This window comes from Pholcus phalangioides, unplaced genomic scaffold (assembly GCF_987345545.1).
Source record: "Pholcus phalangioides strain wild (caught in Gottingen) unplaced genomic scaffold, Ppha-v1.0 ptg000011l_1, whole genome shotgun sequence".
NCBI classification, from domain to species: domain Eukaryota; kingdom Metazoa; phylum Arthropoda; class Arachnida; order Araneae; family Pholcidae; genus Pholcus; species Pholcus phalangioides.
In genome coordinates, this window is record NW_028301604.1 from 56,058,660 (window position 1) to 56,072,931 (window position 14,272).

The 14,272-nt window shown below is 35.0% G+C and overlaps 1 protein-coding gene across 5 annotated transcripts in view; it reads right to left on the minus strand.

Annotated features, from left to right (window-relative positions):
- Window positions 1–5,534: 5,534 nt before the first annotated feature.
- The window catches only part of LOC149080602 (ATP-binding cassette sub-family C member 1-like), a 140,549-nt gene continuing 131,811 nt past the window's right edge, over window positions 5,535–14,272 (minus strand). For all 5 annotated transcript variants that reach the window (XM_089239748.1, XM_089239745.1, XM_089239747.1 and 2 more), the window contains 3 exons: window positions 8,461–8,627; window positions 6,656–6,850; window positions 5,535–5,740 (listed from right to left, as the gene is read on the minus strand). In XM_089239748.1, coding sequence (XP_089095874.1) covers window positions 5,629–5,740; window positions 6,656–6,850; window positions 8,461–8,627 — 474 coding nt within the window. In that variant the 3' untranslated portion in view covers window positions 5,535–5,628. The remainder of the gene's footprint in view (window positions 5,741–6,655; window positions 6,851–8,460; window positions 8,628–14,272) is intronic.

Consider the following 14,272-nt stretch of genomic DNA (forward strand, 5'->3'; position numbering starts at 1 on the left):
GTAAATATCTGTTTATAAGCAAGTGGCAGTTATATGGCTGAGTTAATATCATAGTTTTTCAGGCTCAAACTGAAAAAAAAGTGACAGATAATAATTGTGTAAGCGGTGCCATCTAGTGGCGATAGAGAAAAAGAATATAATATGAAATACTACAGCTGCATACACAAACATACTCCCACCCTATCAAGAATATACATGGTGTCATATTATTCTTGATACATGGGTAGAACATATCTTAGCAATTAACAAATTAATAGTTTCCTTTGAAAATACCCCTAGCAGTCCAAATGGTGACTACTCGAACATAACATCTCTACTTAGATGAATTTTATGGCATTATCAATATAATATATACCTGCACGTGAACGAAGTCGTTGAAGGGCTTCATTAAATGCACTGGCTTTCGGGCAAAACATGCAAAAACAGCAATATATCCCTTTGTCGGAAGAGATCCGAGACCTCTGTGTTGTTTTATGTTGACAGGCCTCGCAAAGTCAACTCCACCAGCTGAAAGAGAACGATTCAAAGAGGAATGTTACAAACACCCTCCTACCCGAAAGATACCATCACCAGAACTTTCAACAGACGAATTTTCAGAAGAGACATCCCAAGAAATATGTTCACTTGGTTTCAATGAATTATAACACCACTTTCTCAAATGAAAGCCATGCTTTTTGAAAACACTAATAAGCTGCGGCTGTGAACAAATGTTTATAGTGCTTGTCAAATCATCACAACCGGATAATATATCATCAACATACGTGTCGCTCTTAATGACGTCAGCAACAGCTGATAAGCTCTCCTCACAGTTCAAGGCCATTTGATGCAATGATCTAGTAGCGAGGAAGGGGGCCGATGAAGCTTCGTAAGTTACTGTGCACAGTTGATATTCCCTTGTCTCTGCACTCTTATAACCTTTCCAAACTATTCGTTGATAGCTTTGGTCAGCAGGATCAACTAAGATTTGACTATAAAATTTTTCGATGTTCGATCCATAAGCAAACTTGTGAATAGGGAAATTGAGAATAATAGGGAAAATGTCACATTGCATAATGCTTCCTACACAGAGAACAGCATTCAAAGATGCCGATGTGGATGGCTGACAAGAGTTATCAAAGACTACTCTTACTTTAGTAGTGGGGTTTGAAGGTTTCAGTACATCATGATGAGGCAGGTAAAATATCTTTGTACTATCTGCAGCAAGGTCTTTCGAAGATACCTCCACCATATGCCCCAAAGTTTCATATTTCTCCATGAAATGTTTATATTGAATACCCATTTCTGGATTTTTCTCAAATTTCCTTTCCATACTCAATGAACGAGATATCGCTGGTGGTTTGGAGATATCAAGAGTATCTGGAGAATTCTTTTTTGGTAATTTTACCGCAAATTTGCAATGTTTGCTGATATGATAATTGTACTGAAAATGCCTCTCACAAAATTCCTCTTCAGGAGAGAGACAGTTTTCATGGGACACTGTAGGAATCTCATCGATATCCAATTCAGAATAAAGACATATCAAATTAGTATTAGACTGACAGTTATTATTAGCTTCATTACATTTTGTAGGGATCTTTCCTGACAGCACCCAACTAAACAATGTATTTTGGGCAATGAGTGCACTATCGTTATCCTGGGCGTATGAAAGAGAAAAATGCTCAGCTCCAATAATAATTTCAATATTTTTTACACTTATCAAAGTACACATCAGCTAATATAAGCAAATCAGCATAAGAATTCAGTTCATCCGAATGGACAAACTCAGTGGGCAATGGAGCCGTTAACTTTCTCAAGATATATGAATCAATGTCAATATAATGATCATCATCATAGGTAGAATATAATTTTAAGTTCACTAACCCTCTAGTGGTACCGGCGTTCACAGCTGCCACTCCTTTCACAGTAAAGCAGGCATTTTGCGGGGAATTCTCAATGCTTGAACACATGCCTCACTAATAAAGGAACACTGAGAGCCAGAGTTGAGAAGTGCATGGATAATATGGCAAGTACCCGACGTATCCAAGACGCACACTTGAGCCGTAGGTAATAGATCACAGAAAGAAACATTAGCGGAAATATTTGATTGCAACACTGTGGGATCATGCACCTTAGACTCGGTAGATTCAGGCATATCTAATAGCACAGCGGTAACACTAGTGGAAACAATTTCGTGCAAAGTTGAATGATGCTGCTGATCACATCGAGAACACCTGAACAATGACGAGCATTCATAAATCTTGTGAGAGCTGGAGAAACAGTTGAAACAACTGTTTCTTGTGAAAGAAGTTTTTCTAACAGCCACTGACCAGGACTTGAAAATCTGACACTTATGTAGCCCGTGAGGTCTGTTGCATGATGGACAGCTCTTGATGATACTGCTAGGTGACGATGTTGATTTTTGTGGCACCTTGTTTCCACTTGCTCACCTTTCAGGATTGAAGATCTTGAGGGCAGCGCATCTAGAATTGCGAGAAACTCAAGGAAGTTTCAGAACTTTGGAAAATCCTGTTCTGCTGTCTTTTGAGCCCAAAGCTGTCATGTTTCTGGATCAACCTTCTCCAGCAGGATTCGAATGAGCCAAAGGTCCAGAGTAACAGCTTTATCAGCAATGGCATGCGAACTTCGAATAATCTCATCCGAAGTATCAGCAATGTGTCTCAGCTTCGGTTCACCGGGACTAAAAACCAGTTGCTGTTCAAGGAATGTCTTTATCAGGGAAGAAATCGTGACCTTCTTCCTGTCAAAACAAAGCAATAATTTCTTCCACGCCTATATGTATGTGGCTTCTGACACTGGTATGTGTTTGATCAGTGCCGCTGCATCACCCTACAAGAGGCCCTTCAAGTAACCGAATTTCTGGATGTTTGTCAAATACTCGTTTTTGTGAATCACCGATTCATAAAGGTCCTCGAAACTGTTCCAGTTTATATATGACCCCGTGAATGACAGAATGTTTATGCAAATAACTGTCTCTTACCTCAGTAGTAGTAGAAGATGGTAAACGTGTCATCAACTGCAAAAGCACTCATTGTTGTTCCGCCAGCTGCAGCAGAATTTTTCAGTACGGGTGTCAGCATCGGAACGCTCAACCGTCGTCTAAGGCACCTTTGTCATGGCAGCCAGAGCTTGTTTCAATTTGGATTTCATTGAAAAACACTATTCTTAAACCTGAGCAATTTCTGACAATTCCTCATCCAAGCATTCGCCACGGGGAACAAATTCCTTGAAGACATACTCGAGCCTTTCCAATCTGGTCTTGATGCCCTCATGGTTGAACTCTGTTGTCTTTTCGATGAAACGTTGGATTCTTGTGATCGAGGCCTTAGCTCTGCCTCGATGAGCAATGCCCTTAGTTGACATGATATCAGGGCTACTATATGCAGCGAGTCTTTGTTTGGGCGCCAAAAAATTTATACAAACGCGCTGTTATATAAGGAGAATGCAAGGGTTCAATTATAATGAAGTTTATTTAGACATGAGCAAAGGAGAGCAAAGGAACAACTGACTCGAGCAATACAAAAAACATCTGCCTCAAAAGGCGGAAAAAGTAACAGATAATAATTGTGTAAGAGGTGCCATCTAGTGGTGGTAGAGAAAAAGAATATAATATGAAATACTACAGCTACATACATAAACAAAAAGAAAGATGAAGGTAATTTTTGAACTTAAGTTGTCTGATTTTCTGTAATAAAATTTAAATTTTGAATAAAATATTTTATACTTCCCACACATTTAAGCCCTGTTCACATGTACAATAAAACATCCCGGGAAGTTCCCGGTAACAGGGATTTTCGCTACAAACCGTTCACATGACGTTAAGTTTATGGTGATAATCCCCCCTCTTCTTTCTGGAAGTAGTCACTGGTTACGTAGGTTGAACGGAAGTGATTGATTCAAGATGGTTGACAAAGGAGCTTATAGCAGTTTTCGCGGTGCAAAGGATTATGGGAGAGAAGGTCGGTGTCGACCTCCAATCCACCCAAGAAAGATCGGCTTTTTTTGATGAGCTTCTCTCCCACCTTTTTCTTCTCTACAAGGGGAAAAAGTTGTCATGCTGGTAATTACCACCAAAGCCACCCCCAATCTTGCACATGTGAATGGGGCTTTATTTCATAAAATAACACTTACTGAAAGATAGATGATTTTTTTATATTCACCACTTTATATATTATACTCCAATTTTAAAAAATACTAAACTTAAGGTGTTTAGACATCAATGATAATATAGGAATATATACAATTACGGTTTTACTAATCCAGCACATATCAGAGAACGGTTGTGCCAGATTATTCAAAGGTAGTTCGAAAAATAAAAAACCCAATTACATAATATATCCAACAAGCAAATATTTACTAGAAAATGCTTGCTAAATGTCCTCAAACAATTCTGAACAGCTGAAATGTTATTGATTGGTTACTATTTGAATGATATATGTGCAATCAATTTTTTGGCGCTTGAGTTTTTGAAACAAAGATAACAAAAACAAGTTTATTTTATAAACTGATCATGCACTTTTTCCACATCCATAATGATAACCATCATCCATGCTGATAAAAAAAACATGGAGGGTTCCACTTTTGGTGACTTCTCATTGTGGACTAACTTTAATTAAATCTGAACACTGATATCTGAGTATAATTAAATGTAGCTTCCATAAGGTTAAATGAATGAATCTTCCTTTCAAAAACCACAAAATGCAAGTTTGAACATGCATCTACTTGAGTACAACACTACTTGACTGATTAAAAAATCTTCAGGAAAATTTAGACTTCAATTAAAATTTTAACTCTTTTTTTATATTATTAATAATGAGTAAATTTTTAATCACTTATAATGTATTACTGATGCTTTAGAAAATATCTAATTTTTCTATGATACTTAAAAAAAAATTAGTAAAATCTGAGAGAACAAATCGATAATTTTGTATAGCTGGATAATTTTTCATTTTTTAAATTATCCAGGTTAGATTTAGCATCTATGAAAGAAAAAATAGACTTTCTGAATGTAGGCTTGTTAAACAAATGTGATCTGTGTCTCTTCTAGAAATTATGGTATAGCTTACTGAACATGGTCATAATTTGCAAGCAATTTGGCAAGTAGTAACAATGAGAAATACTGAAAGATGATTAGTTTTGAAATACCATACTCAGATTTGAGTTGTTGATAATACAGAAGGCTCTTGCTAATCCTGCACATCACACCAGGGTGTGTCAGATTACCAAAATAGCCGGATGACTGGAAGTTAATTGGAAAAGCTCATTTAAATACTATAAACTTCAGAGAATAGACATGTAGTGACATGTTTTCCTCTTCTATGGTGGGGGAAGGACTCAAAGAAAGCCTGCCTAAACATGCTGGATTACTGGACAGACCAAATTAGTGTACAGCCAGATTATCAAGAGTCTACTGTACACATTTTTTGGCTGAAAACTGAGGAGTTCAATGCAGTAGCTTGACCAGCATATTATTTTTAGTTTGCACAGAGTATACTTGTACATCTTACGACAAATAGTATTGAATAAATAAAAGTTCAGCCATAAATAAATAACTCAGATAGTCTCAGTATTATAAAAATATATAATTAAACTGAAAATTTAAATATAATTCCTGCTGCACATCAAAGTGATTCACACTAATCCTGCATCTTTTGCCATTGCATAGAAAATAGTAGTCTTGTCTTGCAAAAGAACTTCTGGAGAATCAAATTCAGCAATATGACCATTTTCCAGTACTAAAATACTAAAAAAAAATTATTAGAGCAAATTAGAATACAAATGCAAATTACCTTTCATTTACTTTGTGAAAACAACAAATGAACAATGATTAAAATAATCTTTAATTACTACACGTGACAGAACATAAAAAATCGTAAAAAAAAAACATTGAAATTTTTTTGGTTTGGTCATTATGGGTTTGACCAAGCTTTTCATACACAGTTCTATCATATTCACTTGTCTTAGATGGTTTTGTATATTCAATGTCTATCTGTTGCAAATTGGATTTCCTCACTCATTTGCATATTTTGATGCTGTATTTTTCATGTTTACCTCACATTGATATTGAACCTGAATTATTCTGACTGATTGAATAAATTAATTTTTTGAATCTGCCTCTTTTATATATTTGTGTTTTTCCTATCTTTTATTATGGTTTAATGCTCTTTTTAATGTAATGTCATTAGTCACTATACATTTTAGCCATATATATTTTTACTTATTTCACTACAAAAACCACTTACATAACTAATCAATAACCAGCTAGTACTATAACATTCCCTTCTTATGAATGTTTCTACTAACTAAAAATTTTTCTGAACATCGTTTTGTTTGAGAATTACTTTTTTCAAGTAAACTCATTAAATTTTTCCCAACTACTTTTATTTAGCATTGTTATTTTAAAATCGACTGAAACTATGCTTATCTATTAACATGATATTTTCATAAGTCTAACAACCTTATTTCATTAGTTTCATTTCACTTGAATCCTTCCCAGGTTAGTAATAAATGTTTCTTTTCATCATTTTGGTTTCCTTGTTCTATTATTAAATACCCTTTTCTAGAGATTGTGTTTCTCATGGAAAACATTTTAATCAAAAAGATTTGTTTTGATTGCCAACCAAACTTATTGTTAGAAAACTAGCACAAGTTGCCTTACCGGTCATAATCTAGCACAGTGTTCAAACGATGGGCAATAGTGAGCACAGTGCAATCATTGAATGCCTGGCGAATGGTTGCCTGGATTAAATCATCAGTTTCTAGATCAACAGCAGCTGTTGCTTCATCCAAAACAAGAACTTTTGTCTTACGAAGTAAAGCTCTCGCCAAGCAAACAAGTTGCCTTTGTCCCACACTGTGAAAAATTTGGATACATGTAAAAGAACATCCGTTATTCTTTTATTTTATAAGAAATAGAGAAACATGATACTCATTAAAAAAAACAGATAATGCAGCATAAACTGACTGAAATTTACTTTTTTTTTACTGCTGTATAGAATTTACAGCCCTAAGATGGAAAGTTAAGTAAAGCCACATGAAAATTCATTGATCCAAAAAAAAAGACACATCTTGTGAATATATATTTACATATATAGGGTGCTTTATGAATTTTTTTCCAGCACAGTATGATTATATTTGCACAGTAAAACCCAGTAAAGTAACCACATGTACTCTCTGACAACCTGGTTTGCCATCATTCTTTAACAAATATAATCCCAGATTCAATAACACATTATGTGTGTATTCACATAAGTTGATCACCTGCCATCATAACAGTTAAGAAAAAGTTACTGGATTAGCTGGAGAAATATTATTTTTCAATTATCAGAAGATGAAATCTTTGATCTACCGCAATACAGTATAAAGTTATTTTTGGTGAATACAACTCTTGAACCTCTGATTTTTAAAAACCCAAGTATTTCTGGAAATGGTTTAGAAAGAGTCAAATCATGCAATAATTAGAATCTTGACGGCTCTGTCCATATGATAAGAAAGGAAGGTCATTGAGTGCCAACCCACAAGTAGAAATAAGAGAAAACACTATGATATTGTTACATATTACTCTTCAGATTCACGACCAATTTTGTGTGCAAAACAATGAAAGCAATCATATGACAAGCAATGAAAAATGGTGCATCAGTAATAATCCAAAGAGAGGAAATTTTGGCGAACCAGATGTTGTCGTCATAAGGTTATATCAGAGAGATATCCTACTCTATGTGTTGCTCTAAACTGGCAAAACAGTTAGCCTACTACTTAACATTATCAGCAGTAACAGGATCATGATAGTTATGTGTTAGAGCAGTCTTCTGAACATCTCATCGCCTGATTTCTCAGGAAAAAGTTTCCATTGCCTCACTCACTAAACCAAAACTCTCACTCAAAAAATTATAAAAAGTAGGAAAACGTAGGACAGGGGAGGGTACCCCCTTAGACAACATAATCCTAGCATGATATAAAAAAAAACCTCAAAAAAATTTTTTTAATTAAAAAAAAATTCATAGCACTATTTTAATATCCTTTACGATTGACTCAAGCTAAAGCAAAATGACAGAAATGACTTGGTTACAAAAACAATTTTTGGCCAAAACAGGGTACTAGCAACCACAAATAATTCTTTTCTGCCTCTCCTCACAATATAAATTACATTCTTTTTTTGGAGTCTCCCAAATTTTGGTAACGGATGTCATCACAGGTATAGTAAAGTTTATTAACTTGAAACAATGGCAGTTTCAAACTCATATAAACAGAACTATAAACTTAACCTCTTTTTACTGAAGAATGAATCAAACAGTTTTGTGGGAAATGGTGCAAATGGGTATAAAAGAGAGATAAGAATTCAACACATTTAAAATTGTAATGTTCAGTAATTGCTATGTTCAGTAATGAACAATGGTGGGAAGTTGCACATCCAATGAAAAATAACTTTTCACAAACCCAAAATAAAGTCATGAAATTCATTACCTGAGGTTCTCCCCACCTTCAACAACTTCATGAGATAGCCCATCCCTTAATGAAGAAATAAATGTTTTCAAATGAGCATGATCTAAAGCTTCCCACAGTTGGTCATCTGAATACCATGAGAAAGGATCAAGATTCAACCTTAACGTGCCAGAAAACAAAACTGGATCCTGGGGGAAAATATATACACACATAATAAATTAACTTTAAACTGAGAAAGAATAAACAAAACTACATCACATAATTAATAAGCATAAAGAACTTTTTGCACACATGCAGATATAATGTTACACAACTTCAGAGAATAACTGAACAATATTTTTTTATTGTGCATGGATGTTAGATTTTAGAATGATGTAAATCACATACTGATATCATGAGTTATAAGTGTCTCTACATGCAAGTAATCCAAGTTATATGAAAAAAATACACACTGAAATGCTTTGACTTGCAAACAAAAGCTTGAGTTATGAGCTTGAAACATATGAGAAAAAATTCATTGAACATAAGTCAAAGCTGACAATGATTGTCCTAATGCAGCCTGTACTGTACTTGTCTTGAAAACAAATTTTTATTTTGCATGTAATTCAGTGTACTGCTCAATGTTGATCAATTTTTATAACAGTAATTGAATTTGTAAAGACGTGTAAAAAATTAGAGATTTTCATAAGGGGAAGTTTGCTTCCAGATACAAGTTTTTCACAATATGAGTAACTTTCAGGAATAAGTTAAACTTGTAAGACAAGGTACAACTGCATTTTTAAAAAATATATAATAAAGAACATAAAAAAGAAAACTGATGCTTATATCTAGGATATATACTCCAGAGCAGAGACAGCTGATAATACAAGAAATACAAGAGGTGCAGTAGGCAGCCTGTGCTGATGTGGACATAAAAAAGAGCAATGCTCTGCAATAAAAGGAGTGCTACTCAGGGGAACAATAATAGCTGAACATATTACAGGGGAAGATGAAGGATCTAAGTACATTTGATTCATGGACAAATTATCAGGCATAAAATATGATTCACTTCATTTTGGAAACTGTGCAGGGACTGAGATTTTCACATGCTACGATGTCAGGCCATAAACAACAGCATGAGTGTGAGCAGGACCAATGTCGGCTAGCCCAATTTGTAACAGCAGATAGACTGATTACAGTGAAACAAATCATTCAACTATTCAACACTGGTGCACCAAAATGAGTAAGCAGTTGCACCATCTCCTTACTATGGGGAACAGAAGCCACTATCCCACAAGAGTAGCTCTGCTGACCAAACATAACAAGGTGTAATGATCAGTCTGTGAGCACAGTATATATATATCATCACTGGATCCTAGAAATGTTGAAAAAAGTTGTGTGAATGGGAGAGTCAGGATTCGCTCTGGTCATGCCAATGGCAGGGTCTGAGTATGGGGCAAACCTCATGAAGCAATGGATCCCTCATGCTAGTAGGCTACCCAAGCCAATGGAGTCACCATTCTCATCTGGGGACTGATTACATAGACCAGAAAGAGATTTCTTGGAGCATATGACATCTTGCTTCACAGGAGAATAGTACTAGAAGACTCTTGACAACTGTTTGCTCCCATTCCTGTGGTTGCAGTATCCCACACGCGACCTTACCATTGAACAGGACAATCCACCATGCTATTGCTACCACATTGTACCCCAATAGTAGGGGGAACACTCCATGCACATTAACTTGATTTTCTGGCCAGCTAAGGTCACAGACCTCAATTCTATTCAACATATTTGCAAATCCATTGACAGAACATGGACCCCTTCCACAAAGTATTTGTGAACTCTGGGAGTCTCCAAAGAAGAAGTGCGTTGTGATGCCTCAACACTTCCAGTGCCTAGTTGAGCCCATGCCTAGAAGAATCTGTGCCATCCATCAGGGCGAAAAGTGGTGCAGCATAATACTAGACAGAAATCTCTAATTTGATTGCTTTTGAATGTGTAGGTGTCCAATCATGCATTTACTGCAAATTTTGGTCACAATGGTGAAAGTGTTTTATTGTTTGTTCTAGGTCCAAACACTGGCATGCATAGTACTAGATTACAACTGTCTAAGGACAAGATTCATCCCCACATTCATTTCATTCTTGCTTTCTTCCCACCAGCAGATAGATTCTGGCGTTCCAGGCATGATATATATATATATATATATATTATATAGTGGAACCTCCCAACAATGGCTACTAATGGGACTGAGAAAATGTGACCATTAGTGGGACGTAACTGTTGTTAAGAGGCTCAGTATTTCTGAAAAGAGCACTAAAGTTTTTTTATTGAATGCAAAATTATAATAACCGAACAACCTAAAATTAATTAGAAGAAGCTGTTTTGTAGTACATGGCATTTATTTAGCATTTGAAGATGCATACATTTTGCATGAAGATTTTTTTATTTCTGATTGAAATCAACAGTAAAAGGAGTGAAGGCAAACATCTTCAGCTGTGAAAATAGAGGAGACAGGTACGGATCTACACAGGACCAAGTATTATGAGAGATGGCTCATTATTTAGGTTCATTGGATCATCCTGCATTTCACGGGACAGACACATTTGCCCATACTGTTCGTTTCTTCGGAAGGGTGATCGCCCCCCTCTGGATCTGCGCCTGACCATTGTAAGCCTGTTGTTTTTTGTGGTGAGACTTTTTAACAGAGAGATCGGCTCACATTCACTCCTTGAAGTTGAGAACCACAGAAAACCAACTTCCACCAACCACCTCTGTGAGTCCATCGCTATGATGGCTAGATAGCCACAGCAGCGAGAGAGCCTACCATAAGACATATCAGTGTTCTAGTTTAGGAGAAATACATCCTTGAAATCTGTGTTTGCCAAAGTAGACATTTTAGTAGATTTTGGCAAAATGTAAAATCAAATTGTCACCAATTTCTTAGTGCTTGTAGCTTCCCATTAAATCCAGATATCCTGATAGAAGTGATGTCATAGAACTTTCATAGGACTTTTTCTGCAAAATGCCGAAATCTGTAACTGAGAATTCTGAATTTTCGTCCAATATTGACTTCGACAAATGCTGATTTCAGTGATGTATTGTGAAAGAAAAATCTAAATTTCTCCTGAACTGATAAGACTTTTGTAGGCACTTTTAAAAGCTGGTGTAATGGACAAGTTCTTGGTAAATTTGCCTGATTGTAGCTAGAAGGGTGTTTACAGAATTGCTGAATAAAAACTTTGGTGACAATTTGATTTTGAACTTTGCCAATCTTCAATGCTTGTAGCTTCCCATTAAATCTGCACATTCTGATGGAAATTGTGACTCCTTATAGGATTTCTTTTGCTCTTTCCTAACATGTGCTTAGTTTGAGTGTAGGTCTCTCAAAAATTACAAATTTGTTTTTTCAGACTTAACACACTTTTACCTTCCATAATCTATTTTCCATCATAACTCAAAAATGGTAGAAGATAGGACAGGGTTGCCATGGTGTTTTATGTTCCACTTGGGCTCGTCTACAGTGGAAATTCTCCTAACAGAAGACACTTTTCTGATTCCTGGTCCCATGGAATAGGGCTTTAATGTATTTCACTCCCTGTTAGAGGACAGTAAAATCAGGCGAATTATAATTTTTTCCAAACTCTTAAATTATTCATTTTTGGTCATAAACCAAGAATTAATCTTATTCAGCTAAGATTATGTTTAATCCCAAGTTCGTGTTAGAAAATATGATTAATCGTCAATTAATTACTCAACTGAACATAACTGGTCTAGGATGGTAAATTCAAATGGTAATGTTGGTTTTATTTGTTGGTACGTGTGAAGAAAGCCAACATTACAAGATTGATAATGTTGTTATGAATGTGTTTTTATTTTCACTCATTTTAATTTCATTTGCATTGCAAAATATGTGTAGTGCAAGTATCATGTATGGGTAAAAATAATTAATTGGTTTAATGAAGAGAAGAAAGGTTATAAATTTTTCCATACTTATCAGACTTTAACTTTAGTTGGTAATTATGCTTAGTTGCCATTAAAAGTGATAAATGTAGTGAAATTTAATTGAACTTTACTTATCAGGATGATTGGTGATTATGTATAACCACCTGTGTGTATCACTTTCAAAGTAACATATACATTTTGGACCAACTGCGAGAGAAGCAAGGGTCGTATAAATGTGAAAGTTATACAAACGAGGGTCCAATGTATATTGTACTTCCCCATTAGTGGACAATCCCTGTTAGCAGACAAAATTTTTGGTCCCATGAGTGTCCGTTGTTCAGAGATTCAACTGTATCACCCATTTTAATTTGGCAGATTATTTGCAGGTCACCCTGTATACATTGATATACACAGTGGTGACTATTGACTGCCCAGTAATTACACATGATTTCATGTGAAAAACTAATATGGAAAAGTGCTTTCAGTTTTTTTATTTGACACATAATGAGTTATAGCACTTTGGAAATTGATGACATCACTTCATAATCCTGCCAAATTCCCTGAACGTACACCACACGTATAACTTGGCTTTTTGAAGGTATTAATATTCTATTAACCCTAAGAGAAAATTGAGAAAGCAAAAACCAGTTTTTTCCCTCTTGTGTGTGTGTTGCACTTTTCGAATTGTTAAGCGATTGTCATTACAATTATCACAGATTGCAGTTTTTAAGTTCATCCGTGAGATTTAAAAAAAAAGCGACTGCTCCAAAGATTCTGAAATTTTGCAGAAATGTTTACTCACCTTGTGTGCTAGTAAAATGAACCTCAGATTTAGTATTTTTTAAAAAATGTTAAATTCAGAATTTTGAAATTCATACATTTTTTTAAATTTAAATTTTTTTAAAATTCTAATGAATGATCAGATGTCGAAATTTGAGGTCCGTTTTACTAACACATGTATAAATATTCCTACAAGACTTCAGAATTTTTTGTGAAGTAGTTTTTTTTAATCTTAACGAACAAACTCAAAAACTGCAATTTGAGAGAATCAGGTTCAGTGTTTTTTCTTATTCACGTTTACACTATATATATATATATTTTTCATTTTATTTTGAAAAAACAAATTAACCCAATTGACAAAAAATATTTTTTACATTTGATTTTCACTTGAATGAAATATTTTTATATAAAGGGTCATGACACCCCTTGAATGAATAAAGCATTGCTAACATTTAAATATGAATTTTATAATTTTTATAATTTTTTTTTCCAGTTGCAATTTAAAAGGTTTGGAAGATTTATATTTTGCATCATGGCTTTTGATTGCAATTCTGCAATACAATCAGCTTGTGGAATGAAATCGATCACAGTTACAAGCCAAAATGCAGCCTAACAAATACAATTCAAAATTTTTACATGTTATTTATGTTATGAGCGTGTGCATGAAACAATACTCAAAATCATATTTAGAAAAACAAGCGGTAAAGAGGTGGCTTTAATTTCAAAAATTGAGAGCTAAAGGGAGAGGACATGATTTTTTGTGGAAAAAACTAAGAAACTCTAATGGTATGAACCCATGATGTGTGTGAGGACTACACCATTTAAATAATTTCTTCAAGGTTAATTAATTTTTGTTGTTAATTGAATAATTCTCCCCTAAATATCACAAGTCAGGTCATTCGGTGTTGGCCCAAGGTTGTTGGATGTCGTTATGCATGTTGATCTGTTATGATCTGTAGACATCGCTCCCGGAATGCTAGACTGTTTGTAGTAAAATGACGTCGTCCCCAGTGCTACTGCATACTTCGGCAGAAATCTGAAATATACGCAAATCAGATGTGATCGATGGTGATTGGTTGCCTCTTCTGTATAAAAGGCAGTGACGATTGATGCAGTCACTTCACAC